General features: G+C 36.1%; 1 protein-coding gene, 1 non-coding gene and 2 pseudogenes across 8 annotated transcripts in view; 1 reads left to right on the top strand and 3 right to left on the bottom strand.

The window, feature by feature from the left end:
• LOC126764065 (inositol polyphosphate-5-phosphatase A) overlaps positions 1 to 23,004 on the top strand; it is a 721,948-nt gene that overhangs the window by 684,754 nt on the left and 14,190 nt on the right. For all 7 annotated transcript variants that reach the window (XM_050481826.1, XM_050481828.1, XM_050481827.1 and 4 more), the window contains 4 exons: positions 2,932 to 3,162; positions 3,225 to 3,392; positions 3,451 to 3,623; positions 3,682 to 3,769. In XM_050481826.1, the coding sequence (XP_050337783.1) occupies positions 2,932 to 3,162; positions 3,225 to 3,392; positions 3,451 to 3,623; positions 3,682 to 3,769 (660 nt within the window). The remainder of the gene's footprint in view (positions 1 to 2,931; positions 3,163 to 3,224; positions 3,393 to 3,450; positions 3,624 to 3,681; positions 3,770 to 23,004) is intronic.
• Positions 4,052 to 4,843, bottom strand: LOC126764372 (adenosylhomocysteinase-like; annotated as a pseudogene).
• Positions 12,639 to 12,842, bottom strand: LOC126764804 (small nucleolar RNA U3). Its single transcript, XR_007668099.1, has one exon. It is a non-coding gene; the product is annotated as a small nucleolar RNA U3 (small nucleolar RNA).
• LOC126764252 (uncharacterized) lies at positions 18,273 to 22,997 on the bottom strand (annotated as a pseudogene).

Below are 23,004 nucleotides of genomic sequence, written 5' to 3'. Positions count from 1 at the left end.
GGGACTTTTAGAAAAAGTTATTTTTTTTTTTGGATTTTGAGCGACAACTTTGAATTTTTTTTGCTGCTCATGGGATCAGAGTCCCATATTTTTGAACACTGATTCGTATGTAAAATTGAACAAGGAATCGAACAAGGAAAAGATGTTTTTTTTTGGATTATTAAAATTTTTTTGGATTTTGAAAATATTTTTATCAGAAAGCTGAGATTTTTTTACATAAAATTGGATAACTGCAAAATTTTTTTCACTCAATTTTGAGGTCGTTAAAAAATAAAAGAAATAGTCATTTTTTTGTTTGATCTCAATTTGAATTGCGCGCCAAAAAACAATGGAGCAACTTTGACCACTAAAAAGTTTACAGATATTCTTATTTTGGTCTATATTATGATATTCTAAAGTTTCGTCAAAATCGGAGAACCACGGGTACAAAACCATGTCGCCAATTGATGGAATGGCCCATATTCATACATTAGGGTGTCCGTTATTTACCAAATTGTTTAATTTTGACGAGACGGCCCCTAAACTTTTAGTTTTCCATCTAAAAAAAAAATATCAGACCATAAAAAGCCCTTAATTTTCATAATAAACCGTGACCCAATCACGATACATTTCCCATTTAAATAACATGGGATTTTGCCACTTTTTACGAATATTTTTTTTCTCTGGAACTTTCTCGTTTGTAGGAATAAAAAAGTCATATTCTTGTACAGAATTGAATGCTCTACAAAAAAGTCTTGACAATTTTTCGATATACGCACTCCTTTAAAAGTTATTCAAGGTTAAAGTTAACTTCTGGGTAATTTCTGGAATTTTCGAACTTTTACGGCAAATTGAATTTTTTTTTTTAATTCAATTGTTCATTCTAAACAATATAATTAAATCTATTAAATACAATATGTTATGCCTTAGTTTTATCATTGAAATTATATAACGCACGAATGACATATATTTGTGGTTTGAAAATCTTTTAAAAGTGGACTTGGGTTGCCTCCTAATAGGTGTAATGAATATGTTTCCCAAACTATTTAAGCTGCATAACCCAAATTTCCTCAGAACAAATGCTTTTGATACTTGTTACGGCATGCCGCGGCAGTTTGAAAATAAAAGAAACCAGATTGTATCTACGAAAAGTGAAAGAAAGAAAGGGATGGTACAATAGGACTTAATAGAAGTCGATGTAGAAATTGGATGTTGGGGTGGTATTGCCCACTTTTAGGTGAAAACCCATATTTCGGAACCTACTCAACCAATTTTAACCAATGAATAAATCGGGATAAAACTTTTTACGAATAGTGCCTTTAAAGTATGTCAACTGATGTATAAAAAATTTAAAAAAAGGGCTATAACTGTTCAATCCCCTAGATACAGAAAATGTGGACCCTAGTGACTATATATGTACGTTTTACTTAAAATATATGAAATTTGGAAAAAACTCTCGTGATAATAGTATGCCTGCATATCGGGTAATTTCTTCCCGTAGGCCCCGAAACCTAATGACATATAAAGAATTACTTTATACCGAATATTACTGTGGTCAAAAAATAGTAAGACTTTCTAATTTAAATTTCGCGCGAAAACCCAACCATCGAAAGATTTTTTTTCTAGGCTAGAGACGCGTTGCCGACAAACCACGTTCAGGACGGCCATCAACATAAACTGGTGATCAACACGTCAATAAAATAAAGGAATTGGTGTTTGTGAATCGTCGATTAACAGTCAGAGATCTTGCTGGCATCGTTGGAATATCGGAAGGATCAGTGATTTTGAAAAGCAGGTCAAATTTCAAGGTTATGTTGACAGTTTTCTTCGAGGTGTGGTGCACACCGAATTCCTTCCGACCTACCAAACTATCAATAAGAATTTGAGTGTTACGCGTCGTTTTCGCGAAGGTATTCGTAAAAAGAAACCGAAATTTTGAGCTGACGATAATACACCGCCGCATCCTGCATTGATTCTTTGTGAGTTTGAAGTAGTAAACTTAAAAGATCGCTTCGGGGAAACCGTTATGAGTCACTTGACTTTGACAACTGTTTCGAGGACTGGAAAAACCGTTGGCGTGAGTGTATTGCGTAGAAGGAAATTACTTTGAGTCTTACTGTTTTGTGCTCAATTCGGCCAATATTTAAGTTATGTTAATTAAATCGAAAAAGTATGTTTTTCTAATAACTGTGTATCCATAGCCCCCACATAACTATTACGATTTTTAAGTATCCAGTTGTCTTTACTCCTTATAACATCTGTATATTGGTATTTGAAGTACCGTTATAAAACTCTTTTTTTTAATGATATGTCGTAATGCCAAATTTTATAAAATTGGATTGGATCAATACCTCCCATATATCTGATTTAAGATGTCCAACCTGGACATTTTCTAGTTAATCAAAAAGGTTGTGAGGAGTTGTACAATTCAAGATTTGTGTTATGACAAATTTACTACGAATTATTTGTATATAAAACTATTACATATTTGTAAAAATAGCGCTTGTTGTATATACATATATTTTCTTAATATTCCAGTTCGCTCAAATCTGTAAGAACAATATCCTACATATTTACTTGGTTTCTCAGTTGAACCTCATATATCCACAAGAGGAATATAATATAAACTGTTCGTTTTAGTAGTAAAAATGTAACTCTTTAAATAAATTTCTATTATAATGTTTATAAAGCTTTACTCAGAGAACTCGTTCTATTATATATTTTATACCATATTACTATAAAAAATTATATTTTAATGCAGTCTGCCATCAAAGCTTCAATATTTTTTAGATTCCTTTGAATATTAAAAAAAAAAGCTAGAAAAAGGTAAAAAAATAAATGTGATAAAAGTGCACATAACTAATTTTAAGACTTAGAATGATTGTACAAAATTCTTCAAGATTAGATTCTTAAAGAAGCTATTGCACTTAATAAATTTGTCCATTCTTGCAGCCTTTAATATTGATGCAACAATGGATTCATGAGTTCATGTTAACAGTAAAACAGCTACACCCACAATTTATAGCTCTTCACTTGCAAGAAGTTGGCGGAAAAACCTACGAGCAATCTTCTCATTATGTGAAAGAGTTTGTGAAATCTCTGTGTGAAGCTTATGAAATGCAAGAATTCTCCATTGTGCGCATATATCTGGATGAAAACTTTAATTCACAGGAGCAGTTCACGGTAAATACGTTACTATTATTATTTTAATTGTTGAAATGTGCAAATAGTTACCATTTTTTAAGGCTTTAGGAAACTTGTATTTCGGCCATAATACTATACCTAACAGTCGTCTTTGGAATTTCAAAAATTGCTCGTGGGAAACTACACAAGGAAAAAATTTTTATTTTGGAAATATAGAAAATGTACCAACGAAAGATAAGTCAAAATTTCCGCTTGATTTTTTTCCTGAGGTAATTTGTACGGAAATAAATACTGAATATAATACTTATACACATTACTGTTTTCTAGTGCAAATGGTCAAGGAAAGGATTTATGAGAACACGTTGGAATATCAATGGTACCATTTTAGATTTTGTAAATATGCATTTATTTCATGATGCCTCAAATTTAACTGCACTTATTGAATTCCCTTCAGTTTATTCACAACGAAGGCGAAAGGCATTGATTCACACATTGCAAAGGTTACTATCAATAGTTAAACCCATTTAATTAAAACTTACTTTCTCAAAATTTTTCTAGATTCGATATGGACAAGGACAATGAGATTGTCCCTTATTTTCTATTCGGCGACTTTAACTTTCGAAGTGATTCTGCAGGCGTAATTAAGGTAAACATATTTTTATACAATTCTACAATCTTCAAATTTTTGTGATTATTATGTATTAAAAAGTCAAAAAATGTTGTTTTTACAAAAAATATTCAATACCACAGAGTTAGTATAACATTAGAAGATAAATAAATAAGAATACATACAACATACCTAGCCAGCGCTGCCGCTGTCTCTTAACTCGCTGAACTGTGTCAATGTCGTCGTATATCTCATACAACTCTTCGTTCTACTGAATGCGATGTTCGCCGTGGACACCGCGCAAAGGTTTTCTTCACAAGATTGGCGGGTCGAACTTTTAATAGTTTTTCTTATATACGCTATTTTCTATTGTACTACATTTAAAATTTGTAATATTATTCTAATTTACTAATATCAATAATTAATTTCGGAAGATATATCCTCCTACCATATATACGTGCCTTGCTGAATTACAGATGTGTCGTAGGACTATTGTTACGATGACTGCATCAGTAATTAATAGGATTAGGTTGTCAGTATTCATGCCGTAATGCACTATCGTATGCCCAATTTCTTCAAGTGTAGACTAGCGACCTCTTCATCGAGTATTTTCGGAAACAGAGGCACATCTCGTTGTATTTGTCAGCCTTTGTCCACAATTCGATTTGTGCCAGCACTTGATTTCTGAACGAGTTGAACATCACAAGCTGGGATTACTATTGGATAGTGTATAACGATCTTGGGGTTTGACATTAATCTTCTCCTTGGCATTGGCATTCAACCAGGCGACGTCGATTTCACAATCGAAATTACCAATATTACAAACGATCGTATCATCGAGCATGTCTTCAAAATGTGCGCCATTAACAATGTCCTTGCAACCAGTTGTTGTTACAAAGATGGTACCTTCTTTGTATGCTCCATGTTGGTTACTTCATATCCTTCAATAACCGCTTGCAAAGCAACGATGGAATCGATTTCGGTGACAAAGACGATTCCGTCGAAACTACGCAGAGCTTGTGAACTACCTTTGCCCATATCACCATAATCAGCAATACAGCACACTTTGCCAGCAACAATACATAACGTTGAGTATTACATCCCATTATGCATTTAAATACTGTATTTTTAATTTTTGGTGATGTGTTTGAAACTTGTGCTGCTCTAGTGCATTCCCTTCATGAATCAGAAACGAGTGTAGTGAATTTAAGGTCGCTATTTCCTTGGAGGTTTTAAGGAAATTTTCATAGCTAAGCTTTAAATTTTTGTCTAAGTTTTGCATAAGCTATAGTTTAATAAACCTTGTAAGCAACTTGCAGCCGATCCTCTTAATATAGTTTTTAAAATACATATTTTATTTGCTCAAACAATTCTCTAAAAGTTTGCCAATGAGCGTATTCTCCTGAAAAAATAGGAATGTCAACTTGAGGCAACGTAAAATTGGCATCATTTTTTTGCTATTAGATTTTAATATGAGTTTGTAAAATCTATTTCTTAAATCATAGAATTTACGACTTAACTATTCATTTTCGTGCTGCCTAATAAATTCAAGCACAGTATCACGAGTTTTCTCTATTAGTTTCTCTTTACTATCTAGATAGCATATTTCGTTTATTTCGCAGTCTTCAATATATTTATTCTAATTCTCTTAATAAGAATTGAAGCCTGCGAACTAAACCAGGATTTGAAAAGCGTTCCTTTTTCCTGGGAGCACTATTTCCTTTAATTAACGTTTTTGATTCGCTTAATTTGGCGCACGCTGTCAAATAAAGCGTACCTTCCGTCTCTTCAATATCATTTTTAAAATAGTTTATTTTTTAATTTTGGGATCTTTGGACGATTCTAAATGGTTTCGTTGAAATCCTGACCATTTTTTGTCTAAACTAACTTGGAATTTTTCTAAACTCAATAATCTTCATTTAGATGTATACTCCTAAAATGAAATTTTTGCAATTCTTCTACCAATTTAGTTGATTCTCCATTAATTCTTTTTGTGGAATTCAAGCCGCGATGTCTGAATTTGATATCCCCGCAAAAGTAATACTTCTGTGTAAACTGACGTTGAGCAATACTAAAAGCTCCGTCAGGATAGGGACCTCTCCAAGTCGTTCGATACTAAACGAGGTTTCAGACAAGGTGACACCCTGCTGCTGAAGAAAATAGTTCGACTTTCAGAACTTAATCGAGCATTTACAATCTTCTATAAGAGTGTATAGTTGCTGGCGTATGCCGATGATATTGACATAATTGGCCTCAACACCCGCGCTGTTAGTTCTGCTTTCTCCAAACTGGATAAGGAAGCAATGCAAATTGGTCTGACAGTGAGCGAGGGCAAGACGAAATATCTCCTGTCAAAAACAAATAGTCGTCGAACTTATAACTAGACTCCAATTATTTAATCGATTGGGATCTGGTGACTGGGATGACCATTCTAAAGTAACAATATAGTGTTCATTGATTAGATATTTTGCCCCAAATCATTGCTCTGTTTTGGATCATTGTATTTTCGAAGTATGTTAATGGTTATTTTTGCTGTAAATCATTTCATCTGACTTCAGTAAACCAATTTAATGCAATTTTATTATTCTAACAGCGCTCAGGCCTTCTGCGATGCCTCTCAAATCCATGAGCAGAGAAGCATCTGCAAACATGCACATTTTGGGGTTTCTTAACATCCTTTTAATATTCTTTTTTCACAAACACGTATCAAGGGGTTGAACAAAACAAAACTTAACCTATTTGTAAATATTACATTGTTCCAATATATAAACGCGATTTAAATAATTTCCTGCGGCAAATACAACTCTTTTTTAACGTGTGTTTTTAAAAGTAGGACTTCAATTACAGCAATTCTGGGTTTGATGCCAGAACTCTGAAGCCTGTCCAGTATTGTATTTAGAGATATATCTAATCCTTTTTTAAACAAAATTTCTTTAGCTTCTCCTAGAGTTAGCAGTGGTTTCTCTTAATTTGTCATGTGTTAATTTGCAAAAACATAAACCCAGTTTTCAGCGAAATAATCGCGCAAAGGGATATTGTTGTTTTTTGCGTTTTCAGTATATGAAAATATTCTCCTAGTATTTCAAAAATTCTTTATGTATGTATTTTGATCACAAATTAAAAAAAAGGTGCGTGGAGTCCCTACGCACGGATGAAGTTACACTTCTTAGTGATATTCCAAGAAATGCATATCATTTTGTATGAAAGAAAACTAGAAAACTTAAATTCACATTTTATAAATTTATTATGCACATAAAATGAAGAATAAAGCAAAGTCTAAATGAAGGAACTTTGACTAGAAAAGTAGTTCTGTCTCTTCGTTGCGGAAAAGAATATGCAGCGTAATCATCTCTCTTTTGTAATCCATCAACACGCGTTGAAGGCCCAGCAGTTATCGGTGAATTGACGACCGTTGATTCATCAGTAGTTATAGACGCTCCCGCAGAGATTGATGGAACAGCAAACGTTGAATCTTTTTTTACGCGCTCTCTGATATTCCGCAGCTGTTTTCCTCTTCCTCGTTTGACTGCCTGCTATCATTTCCAATTTCTCCTTTTCCCGCTCTGCTTTCTTTCGTGCTCGGTATTCAGGATAATATTGTGCTGTTTTCCCTCCTCTTGAAACACGGGCTACACTGTCTTTTTCCGCTGTAAAATCAATTTAAAATCAAATTATTAAAATTTTTGCCAATCCAATTGATATTAGTTTCAAGGCACAAGTTTAATGCACAAGGTGCATCTATTACGGACAATTGAAATATTCAAGAGCAACTTACCATCACATAACCTGGAATCCGCTGTGTTATGCGTATTATCACTGTCATTTATTTTATCAACATTGATCGGAGGTCCAGCCAATTTGGCTGCCATATTGGCTTGTGAAGATCAGGTAGGTCGGAATGCGCCTCGCAATTTAAAATTTTTTACAATTCTCTCACATATTCTAACCGAGAATATGAAGAGACAGAAATATATGTATTTATAAAATGATTTCTTTGATATTCCATAGGATGGAAATATGTATGTAGAACTCTTTTATTTTTGATTTATTATTTTTCAAATGATTTAATGCTAATTTGATCTAATTTTATAATAACTCATTTTAAATATATAAAAGATTTACCTAAACATAATGATGATATTTTCATGATTCATACGCAATGTACGAATGTAAGCAATTTCGTTTTGCCGTCGGCATTTTAATTTCTCATGCTTCAATTTTTGCTTTCAACCAAGAAATCGCTTCTATGTATTTATGTGCAATATATGCCTTTGCGTTTTGCGGTCGGCATTTCCATAATTATGTATTTCATTGTTTCGTTTTGGCCCAATTGAATTTTACTTATATTAATTAATTTGAAAGTGCCGAAAAATGCGAAACGAAATTTCAATAAATTTAAGTAAATTTACATGTATTTTCATTTATATTTATTGTCAATAAATTTTTTAAAAATTATTGGCCCTAGTTGTCCATTTTTTATTTTATCACACATTTCAGCCGATTTTTGTATAGAAATTTGACCGGCGTAGAAGCAAAATGCGAAACAATCATACATACATATATTATGTCGTTTGCACATTTGTCTGTATGTTTGCGAATGCAAACGTTCTACAAAAGCATATTGCTATACTTAAACAAAATTATTAGAACCATCGTATGTTTCTTACATGCATAACCAAACCATACTTAAGTCAGCGCAACCAAAGCGTCAATGGTGGTGTTGGTGGTAAGCGCTTGGAAAGTCACACGACAGAATAAATTTTTAATTTTTCGATTTTAACATCGTATACTATATAAATAAATATTTTTCTTACTAATAGAAATTAAATTTATCACAGCAATATTATGTATATGTATATTATGTATATTGCTGTGATAAATTTAATTTCTATTAGTAAGGAAAATATTTATTTGTATAGTATACGATGTTAAAAGGCATACATCTTCTATCCTATCTTGTGTATATGCACATGCTCATATGAGTGTATGTATACGCATGTGCGCGTTCAGAAATTGAAATCATATTTTCATCACTTATCAATATACTTATTACATGTGCGCGCATTGACTTGCATGTTCATACATTCATATAAACTTATACAGTAATATCTCGATTTACGTTTTGGTCGGTTCCGAAAGATTGCGACGTAAATCGAAACGACGTTAATCAAATTTGTAGTTTTCCATATGATTATGAAAAAGGCAAGGTTATTGGTTGTTTCAAATAAAGTACATAAATGCACATTTAATTCAATTACATACTAAGAAATGTATTGTATGTATATAAAGTCCATAAGCACATAAAAAGAGTTAAAAACTATATCAATTAGGAGATAAATTATATTCACTTCACGTAAGTGTATTTCAAGTGTAAAAAAATTCGACATATGAAATTCAGATCCGTTTTGGAATATCTATGATAAATGTACATATTACATACTCGTTTGTATGTAAAAAATAATAAGTTAAAATATGAATTCACTCCAAACTTGAGCAATAAATAAAATAAAAGTACTTAAATTTTAGAATATCTCACTGCTCGAAGTTTTTATTTGGTATCAATACTTCAGACAAAAGCTTTTGCAGATCATCGTTGGGAAGACTTCTTTGGCTTGATGAAGTAGTGTCCGCTGATGAAATTTCAGACACGAGCATTTTGATATCATCGTCTGGAAGACTTCGCTGGCTAAATGTCTGTCCTTGGGTTGATGAAGTAAAGTCCTCTGATGAAATTTCAGACATGATAATTTGGATATCCTCGTCTGGAATATTGCGCTGCGAGGTTTGGTATTGGCTTGACGAAGGAGTATCGGATGATAAAATGGGCTTGAAAAATGAATCAATCCGCTTCTGTGACAAAAATAGTTTCTTTTGTGTAAACAAATCTTTGTAATGTTGCAAGCTATTGTTAATTGAGTTTCGTGTTGAGATAACTCGCTCTTCATCTTTGTCGAATTTTTCAAAAATATTGATCGCTTTCTGTATGTGGTTAAAAGCCTCTGATAGCTTTGAGATTGGGAATTGTGAACTCATTTTCGACCATCGAATTTTCTAATAGATTATCATCTTTATTAGGAGTATATGTCAATGCCAATGCTTCTGCGTTAGTTAATGGTTCATCACCTGTTTCCAAGATATCAATAAGGTCGGATTCATCAACATCTGTGAAGCCAACAGTGTGCGCTAAGTTAATTAGTTCTATATTTAAATCGTTGGAATTTTCTTCTGATCCACATCGAGATGTAGTATATTCCGGCCATATGTTTTTCCATGCATGGCTCATCGTTGTCGCGGATACTTTTTCCCAGCTTTGTTTAATATTTTCCACTGCTTGCATGACATTATATTTGACCCAAAAATTGCGAACTACATCAGCAGATGCGCAGTGAGATTCTTTATCAATTGCATCAATCAAGTTGTAAAATGTCCTTCGTAAGTAGTATTTTTTAAATGCCGCGATAACGCTTTGATCCATCGGTTGGATAAGCGCCATTGTATTCGACGGTAAGAAGATTAGAAGAAGTGTAAGTCTGTCTTTGTAACTTTTGGCCCGGCGGCCGCTCTTTTCTCTTTTGATATAAACGTCCTTTTTGGCATTTGTTTCCAAAAAAGTCCCGTCTCGTCCACATTAAAAATTTGCTGAGGTGAGTATCCTCCTTTAGATTTTTCACAAAATTTTTAGCTGCTTCGTTGTCTGCGCTTGCAGATTCTCCATGGAATAAAGTTAGGACCTTTTTTTAAAGTTTTGCAGCCACCCATAGTTCGCGTTGAAACAAAAATCTTCACAATCTGTAGTTGTTAACTTTACATCATTAAATGAACTAATTGCCTTCCTTTTAATCACTGAAGTAGTTACCGGAATATTTTTTCCCCCAAATCACTTATCCAAAGAGTCAGTGCCTTTTCCATCTTTTCCATCAAAACGGGTCTTATTTTAGTAGTGGATTCCAAACAACGATCTGCGGCAGTGGATGCACTTGTGATAATCTTTTACCTTATAAAAATCAACCGAACGACTTCATGAAATATATTGACAAAATTCAAAATAAATAAATGTAAGCAAGGGATTCCCCAAATTCATATTTCATACAGGCGACGTAAATCAAATTGACAACGTAAATCGCGTGCAGAGGTCACTAATATTTTCACAACGTAAATCAAGACAACGTTAACGAAGCGGACGTAAAACAAGGTATTACTGTATGTACAAGTGAGCAAACAATTAATGCGATTGTGACCAAGTTTCGCACTCAGTTTACTTTATTGGACATTAAACCAACCACACGAATGCGTACAGTGCGTACAGAAGAGAATATTGCGTCTGTTTCTGAGAGTGTGGCTGAAGACCGTGAAATGTCGATTCGTCGCCGTTCGCAGCAATTGGGTTTGTGTTATTCGACCACATGGAAGATTTTACGCAAAGATCTTGGTGTAAAACCGTATAAAATACAGCTCGTGCAAGAACTGAAGCCGAACGATCTGCCACAACGTCGAATTTTCAGTGAATGGGCCCTAGAAAAGTTGGCAGAAAATCCGCTTTTTTATCGACAAATTTTGTTCAGCGATGAGGCTCATTTCTGGTTGAATGGCTACGTAAATAAGCAAAATTGCCGCATTTGGGGTGAAGAGCAACCAGAAGCCGTTCAAGAACTGCCCATGCATCCCGAAAAATGCACTGTTTGGTGTGGTTTGTACGCTGGTGGAATCATTGGACCGTATTTTTTCAAAGATGCTGTTGGACGCAACGTTACGGTGAATGGCGATCGCTATCGTTCGATGCTAACAAACTTTTTGTTGCCAAAAATGGAAGAACTGAACTTGGTTGACATGTGGTTTCAACAAGATGGCGCTACATGCCACACAGCTCGCGATTCTATGGCCATTTTGAGGGAAAACTTCGGAGAACAATTCATCTCAAGAAATGGACCCGTAAGTTGGCCACCAAGATCATGCGATTTAACGCCTTTAGACTATTTTTTGTGGGGCTACGTCAAGTCTAAAGTCTACAGAAATAAGCCAGCAACTATTCCAGCTTTGGAAGACAACATTTCCGAAGAAATTCGGGCTATTCCGGCCGAAATGCTCGAAAAAGTTGCCCAAAATTGGACTTTCCGAATGGACCACCTAAGACGCAGCCGCGGTCAACATTTAAATGAAATTATCTTCAAAAAGTAAATGTCATGAACCAATCTAACGTTTCAAATAAAGAACCGATGAGATTTTGCAAATTTTATGCGTTTGTTTTTAAAAAAAAGTTATCAAGCTCTTAAAAAATCACCCGATATTTGCATACATTGCCGAATAATGCACAAGCATACAAAGATACATATGCGTACACATATGAATATGTCACCAACAAAAAATTGATCTTCACAAGTCAATATGGCAGCCAAATTGGCGAAGAACAAGTGCAGTAAATTTTACAACAAAAACGATTTCATTCATGAACGCAGGCGCAAATTCCACAAGCTATCTCGCTTCATTCATAAAAACAGAGGCCGTAACATCTCCCCGAGCATGCCTTTGCCAACAAGTCGTCTTTTCGCGACGATGGCAAAAGCTAAAAATCATAAATTGCACAACTTTCTGGTGCTTCTCGCAAAAATCTGCGTCGGTATGTATTCACGATCATACGTATACATACATACATATTTACGCATGTTTGTAGGCTGAGCTGCTACAGCGGCAAGGGGTGACAATCGGCGGCCATTACTTTACTTATGCCATAGAAATTCTATTGCTACGAATATGGAAATGACAACGAAATAATGCAAATTATGCATATTTCTAAATGTCATTAATTTCTTTGAAGAAATGAAAGGCATGAATGATCCTGAGAAGTATAGTCTTAACTTTTCAACGGCCAACGCAAAGCATTTCAACCAAAAGGAATTTATTCATTAAAATCACCACTCAAAAGTCGTTTTATCCGTTGTAAGCGAACGATTTTCGAAGAAACATCATTTCTAATATGCCACAAGACAAAATTAGTAATGAACTTCTTAAACCTCACGCTGTCAGATAAAACGATATACTTCGTCTTTGCGGATCGATTTCCAAAAAAATGTAAATAAGGACTAACTACAGAAATGATCCTGTAAAGTATAGCCTTAATTTTTCAACGGCCAACGCAGAGTATTTCAACCAAAATATATGCAAAATAGTTGAGAATTCGCAGAAATGAAAGACAAACGAAAGAAAAAGAAGCATAACTTCAATAATGCACAAGCATACAAACATACATATGCGCAGCAGCAGCAAGGAAAGAGGTAACAATCGGCGATCCATAGTATATTTCTTTCATGCATAACCAAACCATAATTAGGACAACGCAATACAAGTGTCAATGGTGGTGTTGGTGGTAAGCTCTTGAAAAGTTACGACGAGCACGTAGGTTCGAATCCCAACAGAATTTATTTTTCATTGAATATGTCACCAACCAAAAATTGAAATATTGTTCTACAAAAACAACAACAGCATAAGCATGGCAACATTGTGTTGTTGGTAGAAAAGCCGAGCTGTGCCGAAAGAAACGAACAAACGATCGTCGATTGCCAGCGCTTCGCTTGCTGCTCGAACATCTTCGCAGACAAGGTTGCGTAGATTCATATTGAGCAAGGTTGCGCAACCTGAATCTATTGCAACCTCTTCCGAACTCGTATAAGAAGTATAGCTTCAAAAAATAAATACAAATTAAAAACGAACCAGCTTTAATTTTGTCCCACGACAGTTAGAAACTTATTTATGAGAACTAACACGTTATTTGACACGTGGCTGTTTCCGGATTTGATCATATTTCAGTAGTAGAATTTTTAAAACTTTTGTCATTCTAACTTTGCTCTATTTACTATCATATCAGCACATATTATCCACAAAAACTGCTCACGACTTTTTAAAATGAGCATTGACTTCAGCTTCTGCTTCGGAAAAAAAGCAAATTCGTAGTCGAAGCAGCAGCAAAAATCAAAAATCAGCAACAGTCGCCGTTATTACCTTTTTGATGTTGCATTCGATCTTGATCAGCAGCAAGTGTCGACTTTCGACAGTCGAAGTCGCAAATTTTAATGTGCTCGACTGTTTGCCGATTTGTTGCTTCTACTTTCGGTGTTTGCTTCATGTGATTTTACGATAAAATTTTTGCCTGTTGCCTGGTACGGATATTAACGGAGTTGACAACTGAGAGCAGTCTTTACTCCAAAGATGCTATGATCACCAACCAAAGTGCACTGGTAGCTAAAGGAGACAATCGAGTGTTGTCTTTACTGTCCCACATCAGAAGCTGTGTAGCGATATCCAATTACTTGAATTAACGGATTATTTGGATTGTTGTACCCTGGCAACATTCTGTGTAAGTAATTTTAGCCACATATCATCGTACCTTCCTCTGTAATCGTACATTCCGATTACAAGTGGTTTTATCAACGTACATTCGAGATCTTCTCATCAATATCTGTGGAAGTTAATGAAAGTTCGTCGCACATTCTTCATTACACAGATACTCGTATATATATCTTCTATAAAAGAACAAACAAAGTAAAAATTAAATTGCAGTCAACTAAACAAAAGGAGTGAAGTGTATACAAATTGAAAAATACGTTAATAAGATAAGATATATAAGTACACATTAAAAGTTATATAATCAAACAAGCAAAGTATACAGTGCAGAGAAGTGCATACAAATACTAAAACAAGTAAGGGAGGGCTAAGTTCGGGTGCAACCGAACATTTTATACTTTTGCAAATTTGCAAGAATCAAGGCCAGGGGAATACTTTAAGGTGTAAAACCAATCATATAGAGTAAAGTCAGCCGGATGTTCGAAAATCTTTATACTAAGTATATGGGGGCTATACAGACATACCATTCTAAGAGAAGGATTAACCCTTAATTCTAGTTATATATATAAAACATTTACCTAAATCTAAATATTCGGTACCTAGTGGCTTGAACAGTTTTTATTGGTCATAAGGTTATTTCACCAAAAAGTGGGTGGTGCCACGCCCATCGTTCAATTTTTACACCAGCTCCAAAAAAGCTCTCTCATACCATCTCGGTGGTAAAATTTAATGTCTCTGACGTATTTAGTTATTGATTTATCGCGCTGTTAGTAGTGTTTACGGGTACCGTTATATGAGGAGTGAGCGGGGTTATTCTCCGATTTCATCCATTTGCACACTGTCGGTAGAAGTTGTATAAGATCAGTACTCAGCAAATTGGGTTGTTGTTAGAGAGCAGGGCCACGTCCACTTTTCAAAAAATTTTTGCCCACAGACAGTCAACCAGATTTCAACTTTTGTAGTCATCCTGATCATTTATACATATATAACCGTATATCTATCTCGCTTAGTTTTAGATGATACGTACAACCGTTAGTTGACAGTTATTGATTTATTGCGCTTTTAGCAGATTTGAACAGTATACATACTTATGTACATGGTTCATCTTTCAAAATCATCCATTTTCATACTGTCAGTAGGAATTCCAATACTGTTTGTGCTCATCAAATTTGGTTGTGGTAGCCTTAGTAGTTTAGGAAATATGTACATTAAACTTATTAGGGGGCGGATCCACTCCCACTTTTTCAAAATTTTTGTCCACAGGTGCCCCTTTTCTACTGCGATCCCCTGTACCAAATTACGGTGCTATATTTTAATTTAGTGCTTAGTTACTGCACGTTATAAATTTTCGGTTAATGGCGATTTGTGGGCGTGGTAGTCGTCCGATTACGCCCATCTACATACTAGTATTTTTTTTGTACTAAGAAACCCGCAGTCCAATTTTCACGGACGGCCAGACAGACAGTCACACGGATTTCAAGTTTTCTCGTCATCCTGATATATTAGTTTTTTAGGTGATATGTACAACCGTTAGGTGAACTATAGCAACAGGTTGCAAGACTATAAAAAAGAACGAATACAAACATACATATCGTCACCAGAAATGCGAAATAACGTAACAACATTTTTGGAAATTTACAGTGGCATGAATTAAACACGACATAAAATGGAACATGAGTGAAAAAAAATTTTTAATATTGGTTAAAACTGGTATATATCTGAGCGCAGAACCTGAAAATGTTGGACATATGTAATATTATGTTTATAATTTGAAGTAGTGAATCATAATCAATAAGACACTCAATTCCGAATTTTTTGATGATACGTTATTTTACAAGTTTACAAAATACATTATATGTATAGTATATGTAGAGTACACATAATACACAACAAAAATTGCATATCTTCAATCTCGCTTTCGCGCATGTTTCTAAACGCGAATTATATTTACATATTGCTGTATATTTGCCAATGCTTTTATAGGGGAAGGTGGGGAATGTTGTTGTCGTTTTGATTTCGGTTAAAAAGTCACATAAAAGTTATTTTTTGTGAAAATTCCAAAGCATGGATTTGTAGTGCGAGTCGTAACCTTCCTTTTGATAACATTGGTTTGATAAAATTCTACAAAAATTTAAAAGTTATAGCCATTGGCGCAAAAAACCTGATTTTGCGATTTTGAAAAAAGGTGGGGAATGCCATCGATTAAAACATGATTGTTATCGATGAAAAACGTTTATTTATCAATGGAAATGAAAGAGAGATTCATAAATAATAAGAAAAATAGGAATTGGCGAAAAAAATTATTCCGACTCGCAGTGGATGCAGGTGTAAGTGTTCGGGTTCGGTCCGGCACATTTCCGGTGAACCCCTCGACCACAAACGATGCAATGGGCCGCGTTTTGACGATTCTCGTGCTTCGGCATCTTTTTCTTGCAAATCGTGCAAAAATCGAAGTCCTCTTCGATGTCGGTTTCGGTCGGAGACGGGCTTCTCTTTCGTGGCGTCTTCGATTTGCCACGGCCTTTTTACTTCTTGGCTGCTGGTTCATCGGCTGCTTTCGTCAATTTTTGCCGCTTTTTTTCGGCCTTGTCACGCAGATCTGTGACAACCTCAGGCGATGTCAAAATCGTTGACTCCATTGTCTTGCGGCCACGTTTTGATTTCGGCGCAGGTGTGCCCAATTTCAACGGGCCAACCGATTTCAATGCATCACGGAGCTGTGGAGCCGAAACAAGAGACAACGACGATGATGCAGCACCACTTGTTGAAGCTGGGGCACTTGTCGATGCCTCCGACGTTGACACCTCCTCATTCGCAGCAGTCACAATGGCATCACCAGAGGCCAGAACTCGACGTTGATTGTCGGCGTCTTTCTCTTCGTCACCGAACAATTTTTCACCGCTCAGTTCCGAAGCGACAAAGTCAACTTCAGTGAAAATTTGCGGGTTGAACGAGTAGATGCCAGTTGTTCGGAAGCCGGATTTGATGGTTTTCGGCGTTAACATAACATCGAGGCACTGATCGACAAGGAGCGGCACATGATGCAGATCGAAAGTGACACCAATGTTGGACTTTTTCCATGCATCATGCTTCACGATCATCATGCCTTTAAATGGTGCAAATACCGCAACATCTAGCGGCTGCATTTTGTGCGTGCATTTCGGCGGAAAAGACAGCAACGTGATGCCATGATCCAACGCCAAATCTATCGCCTCGATCGATAAATGCGAACCGTGGTTGTCCAGCAGCAACATGGTTGGCGAATCGGCATTAGCACCGGTGTGCTTGATGAAATGACGCATGAATTGAGGGAATACGTCAGAGTTAATGTAACCAGAACCGTTCGCAACACCAACAGCGCCATGACTCGCATGAGTCATAAAAATCTCTTTCATGTTGACTCGAGGAAAGAGGAAGAATGGCGGTATAGACTGGCCACTAGCGCTGACGGCCAAAGCCAAAGACACATTGGTGCCTTTTTCGGCAGATGTTGATGAGCCGACCTGCTTTTGTCCTTTGCACGTGATGGTTTTGACAGGTCTGGTTGGTCAGGTTCAAACGGCGTCTTACCGAGAACGGATGAAAAGTTGGCAAAGAATGCATCGACATTCTCTTTGTTGAATCGCTTCGCACGGCTCTGGCTTACTTGCTCTGGTGTTCGCAGTGACAAATTTTTGTGGCGTTTCATGAACGCCAACTGCCAATCCTTACTCGCCTGTTGATCGTCGTTCCATGGATCCGGATACGACGCGCCAACTTTCCGAGCAAATTCATACGGGAGCTTACGAAGCTCCATCAAACTAATTCCATAGTTGATGTCGCTGGCCTGGAGAATGTAGCTTATCAGCGCCTTCTCTTGTTCAATGTTGAAGATCTGAAATAAAAAAAAATTATTTATTATTCGATGAAAGAAAAAGAAAGAAACCAGCAGAACTCACTGTTTTTGTGCCCATCGTCGTGCTTTCAGCCAGCAAATTCTTCATTACATCGGCATTGGCAGTAGTAACGTCGATGCTCGCACCATCAAATGCTGCAATATAACGAATCAGGTTGGTCCTCGGAATTTTGTGTGCCGTCGCAGATTGTCGAACGCTGTTGTGATGTATTTTCACCGACTTGATCGCCTCCGAAATGTTGTCGAAATCAACAATTTTCTCTTGTTTGGGATAGTACCGCGGCATAATGACTAAAAAGAATTTTTCGGAGCACGAAACTATCAGGAAATGTTGAAAAACTATTGTGTTGTTGAAATTCTGCACGAAAAATCACTTATACACGTCAAATATATGAAGTTATCATGTCAAATGTAAAAAACTATGTGGCCCGACATTCCCCGAGATTCCCCAAACGCTCATATTTGCAAAATGGCGGTGGATAATGAACACAATGTAAATTCGTGCAAAATTTCTTTTGTGTGTCGAAGACTAAAGGCTCAACTAATATTATAAACATATTTACCTGGATGAATTTATTGGAAAATGTGAAAAAAATCAACTGTACACAGAAAATCGTTACTTTTGTGGGAGCAATCGCTCTCAATGGCAGCAAATGAAAGATTTCTTAATATGGAAATGCGGAAAGGGTAGACAAAAAAATTGTCAAAACTAAAAATGTTCAACATGACCTTAATTGAAGCTTCAATAGACTCCAAGCTGGAAGCAACAACCATTTAAATAGATTTTTCAAAACACAATCGTTCGCATCTGAACACACGTCATGCGTGCCATGTATTGCCCTCCTGTAGCTTATAACTTGCAGAGAAGTTTAAAAATTTTAATATTAACCAAAGGCACACCTTTGTCGGATCAAAGAGACTGTGTACAAACTGTCTCATGCCCACAAACTCTATAATTGCGAAAGCAAATTCCATTGTGTATATTGTCATAAAAAACATCATTCAATGTTGCTTTTTAATAGTTTTTCCAATACACTCTAAAGTAGCTCTCAAAAAGAGCCACGGGTTTAGTTGCAACCGCAACTCCCGAAACTTAAAATCACGAAATTTGACACCATGTTGCTTAAAAGCACAAAAAACTCACGCCATACACAGCGAAATTGAAAGTAGGGTATTGCTACCCACAGTAGTCGTCTCCAAAAGAACACTGAAGAGAACTGTTCAAACATTGAGCCTTAATAGATCAAAGATGACAATGACCATTCATAGCGTCTAGGGCATAAAATAGGAAAAACTGCGAACAAAACAAGCCAACTTTGAAATTACGGGTATAGGCGGAAGAGTAGTTCTAAACTCTAATAGAATCTCTCTCATCCTTATTTCCCTTAAGAGAATAACAGAATTCAAGCAGACGCTATAGTTTTACCGCAACTAACAAATATGCTTTCAATCTATTATATAAATAGCAACCATTGAGAAAAGGTTTCACACCTTTAGATTGAAGATTCCAACTGCAACACCCTTCCTCAAATAGATCTTCTATTAGGCAGCGATCTCATACCGTAAATTATACTAGAAGATGTGGAAAGAATTTCAAACACTCTAGCTCAAAATACTATATTCGAGTGGATACTAAGTGGACTAGCTACGGAACCAGTTACCATTATGACAACTCAAGTTGAAAAAATATCATTTGGAAACACGAGCAGTAACCATAATCGATCGCCTAAATGTAACGGCAAATATTCGGAATATAAAAGTTTTTTCTGCACCTTTTGTAATATGGTTCATGATGATCCAACAATGCCGAAGGTCGACAAATTGAATTCTACACAATTATCTGACACATCTTATAATGAAGCTTTTAGCATTAGGTTTTAGTATTTGGAAAAAACACGGAAATAAACATAAATTTGATGATATAATACGATTAATTTATTTGCATGACTCATTTTTACTCATATTAAAACAGAAACTTGAACTTAATTTGTACTTGTGGTCGAGACTTGTTTGTTTCTTTTCTTTTGTGTAATAGCTCTTGACAATTTCCGTGCTCATATTAATAAGATGCATCATTATTGTTTTTATACCACTTTATCAAGGTATTGATGCAATCAACTGCTTCCGAAAAACTCCCTTTCTGTTGTTGCATATCTTCCTCGATAACTGGTTCTTCAACTTTATTGTCAGACACTTCGAAATCTTCATCATCTTCCGTATTTTGGTTGTTGTTCAAATTTTCCATGTCTTCATTGCTGACGTCAACACCACCTACCTAAGACAATAACGATTGTACCTTTCGAAGTGTATCATCGTTAGAACTATTTGATCTAATCAGTGTAAGCAGTGGAATTTCGTCTTCACTGTCGTATTGATCATCGTCCCACTGTTTTATATTTCTCCAAGCAATTCATTCCATGCTGATTTAAGAAGCAAGGTGGCTTCACGAATTGAATGTCCTTTCAAAATATTCTCAACCGAAACGTTTTCTTGTGTTCCATAACAGTTTAGCCCGGTATCCTAACTTGGGCACTCTAATAGGACTTTGATCCGTGGGCATTAAAGCTGTCACGTTAAGTGGTAAAAGCATTGCCGCAATCTTTCCATCATCTGACTGTAACTAGTCAATTGGCTTATGTGCAGTACAGTTGTCAATCAGCAATAATGCTCTTGTTGGTAAGTCATTTTCAGCAGAAAATTTACGAACCTGAAACATATTTTGGCACACTTAAAAATTTAAAATGATAAAAAAAAAATAAATTTATCTAGTTAATAAACGAATAATGGAACCAGCGGAAGAATGGCTCTGAATTCATCCAAAACTTTTGCGAATTAGCATATTCAAATGGTTTTCAAACCCCTTGAAACAACGGGGGCTTGCGGATTTACCAATTATCAATGGTTTCAACTTATGCGAACCATCTGCATTCGCACACAACATAAATCTGAATTTATCCTTAGCTATTTTTCGGCCAGGTGCCGTCTTTACGTTTTCCGCGACAAACGTTTTATCAGGCAGAAAACAATAAAATAATCCAAATTCATCTGCGTTATATTGTAGCTGCATGTCCGAAATTTCCGTTTCATTAATTTTTGCCCGCAAATTATGAATGAACGGGGTTATCTGTGACTTGTGGCGAAACCGTATCGTTTCTTGAAATTTTCTAGGCATCCATCACTTGCATGAAATTGTTTTCCAGGGTACAATTTGGCAAATTTGAGCTTGACTGTTGTCTTTAAAATTGCATAATAACGCTGTCTTTGGCTTAAGAACCGTCAAGGCAAGGTTTTAGCCTCAAGAACGGCAAGAACGAGATATTCCGATTAATGTAAGGTTTTCTTGGTTGCCATCCCGTGTGTGTTTGCCACTGCTTCCAAAATTTCATTATTTTTGAGATGGCCGCCTTAGATACATTATAATCCAACGCCAATACCTATATCAATTTTTCTTAAAGTCTCGGGTTTTTGATGTTAATTTAATCTGATTTGCAATAATTTTTTCTGCTTTGTTGACATTTTTTAACACACCAACTCTAAAGAACCCACAAGTTCAAACCTTCATGACAAACTACATATGTACATATGTACCATGCGACACCGACAATAATTGTTTACTTAGAAATTCCGGGAATACATTGTAACTAGTTTTTTTTGCCAATAATGCAAAAAATTTGGGTCCGCCAATTAGATTGGGATGAAACACTACCACTCGATCTTCATAACATTTGGTTACAGATTAAAGTCGATTTTAACTTTATTAACAAAATCGGATTTCCTCGTCAGGTACAAACAACATCTAATTCTGCTGTGAAATTCATGGTTTCGCAGACGCATTAACGCGCGTATAGGTGCTACATTTATGTACGTTCTATTATAAATTAGGCTTACAGAACAACGTTACTTATTGCAAAATATAAAGTGGCGACTATATAGAAAATTCAGTACTCAGAGGCGGTGACCGTTTGTCGAAAGCGCCAATTCCATTTGACGCGAAATTTATAGCACTTCTTTCAAACATCGTTGTACATAGAAGATTTTAATCGAAAGCTGCTCCCAGGTTATAATAAGTCTTGTTTGTGAGCGAGTATGGATTATAAATATCTGCGAAATCGTAAGGAAAATTATTCGAAATTGCGTGCTCTGTATGCATTATAAACCTATGTTAATGGGTCAAATTATGGCGGATCTTCCTGCCAATCGCTTGCAAGTGCAACGGTCATTTCTAGTTAGCGACGTCGACTTTGCGGCCCTTTTAGTGCAATCTATAGTCTTCGTGGAGCTCCATGCAAAACGTACATAGCAATCTTCGTTTGCGTCATACCTCTCTAATAATAAATTTATAATTCGTCAGAAACGTTTTGTTACATTCCTCAACGCATTTGCTTTGACAACGTCACTAATTTCGTTGGTGCTCAAGCAAAATTGAAGGATCTTCCAACAACACTTTTTTTGAGTTTTGTTTCTTTCCGCCTCATGCTTCCCATTTTGGGGGTTTATGGGAGGCGGCATTGAAATCAAGGAAATCCATTGAAATGCCTACCTGGCATATGAAGAACTGCAGACCATCGAAGTTGAGTAGAAGCTCTTTTAAACTTTCGTCCGCAGTACCGCTTTCAAATGGCCCAATGATGGCGAAGCATTAACCACGACTCATTGATTGGTTGGAATTTCATTACTGCCAATGCCATATAAAGCCATCCATATCCATGTATCTTCGTTAACGGAATGGCAGCGAGTGACATCGATGAAACCAACTTGCCCCCACAACATTGGTCATTTGTCAGAATTATCGACATTGCCCCTGGTTCAAACGGCAAAGTAAGGGCTGTGGACATCAAAACTACAAAAGGAGTTATAAGGAGAGCCGTCCAAAACATTGCACCAGTACCCATTTGGGATTGAAATGAGAACATTTTGATGGGGGAGCATGTTTGCTCAGAAGCAAAATCGGATGACCGTGACCATGAATTACACTATTCACCTCTGAGAGTACCGCTCAAGCATATGCACATAAATTCTTACATCCATACACATACTGTACGGT

The sequence above is a fragment of the Bactrocera neohumeralis genome, unplaced genomic scaffold, assembly GCF_024586455.1.
Source record: "Bactrocera neohumeralis isolate Rockhampton unplaced genomic scaffold, APGP_CSIRO_Bneo_wtdbg2-racon-allhic-juicebox.fasta_v2 cluster09, whole genome shotgun sequence".
NCBI classification, from domain to species: Eukaryota; Metazoa; Arthropoda; class Insecta; order Diptera; family Tephritidae; genus Bactrocera; species Bactrocera neohumeralis.
Note: the sequence above shows the minus strand (reverse complement) of the source record. Positions and strands in the feature narration are given on the sequence as shown.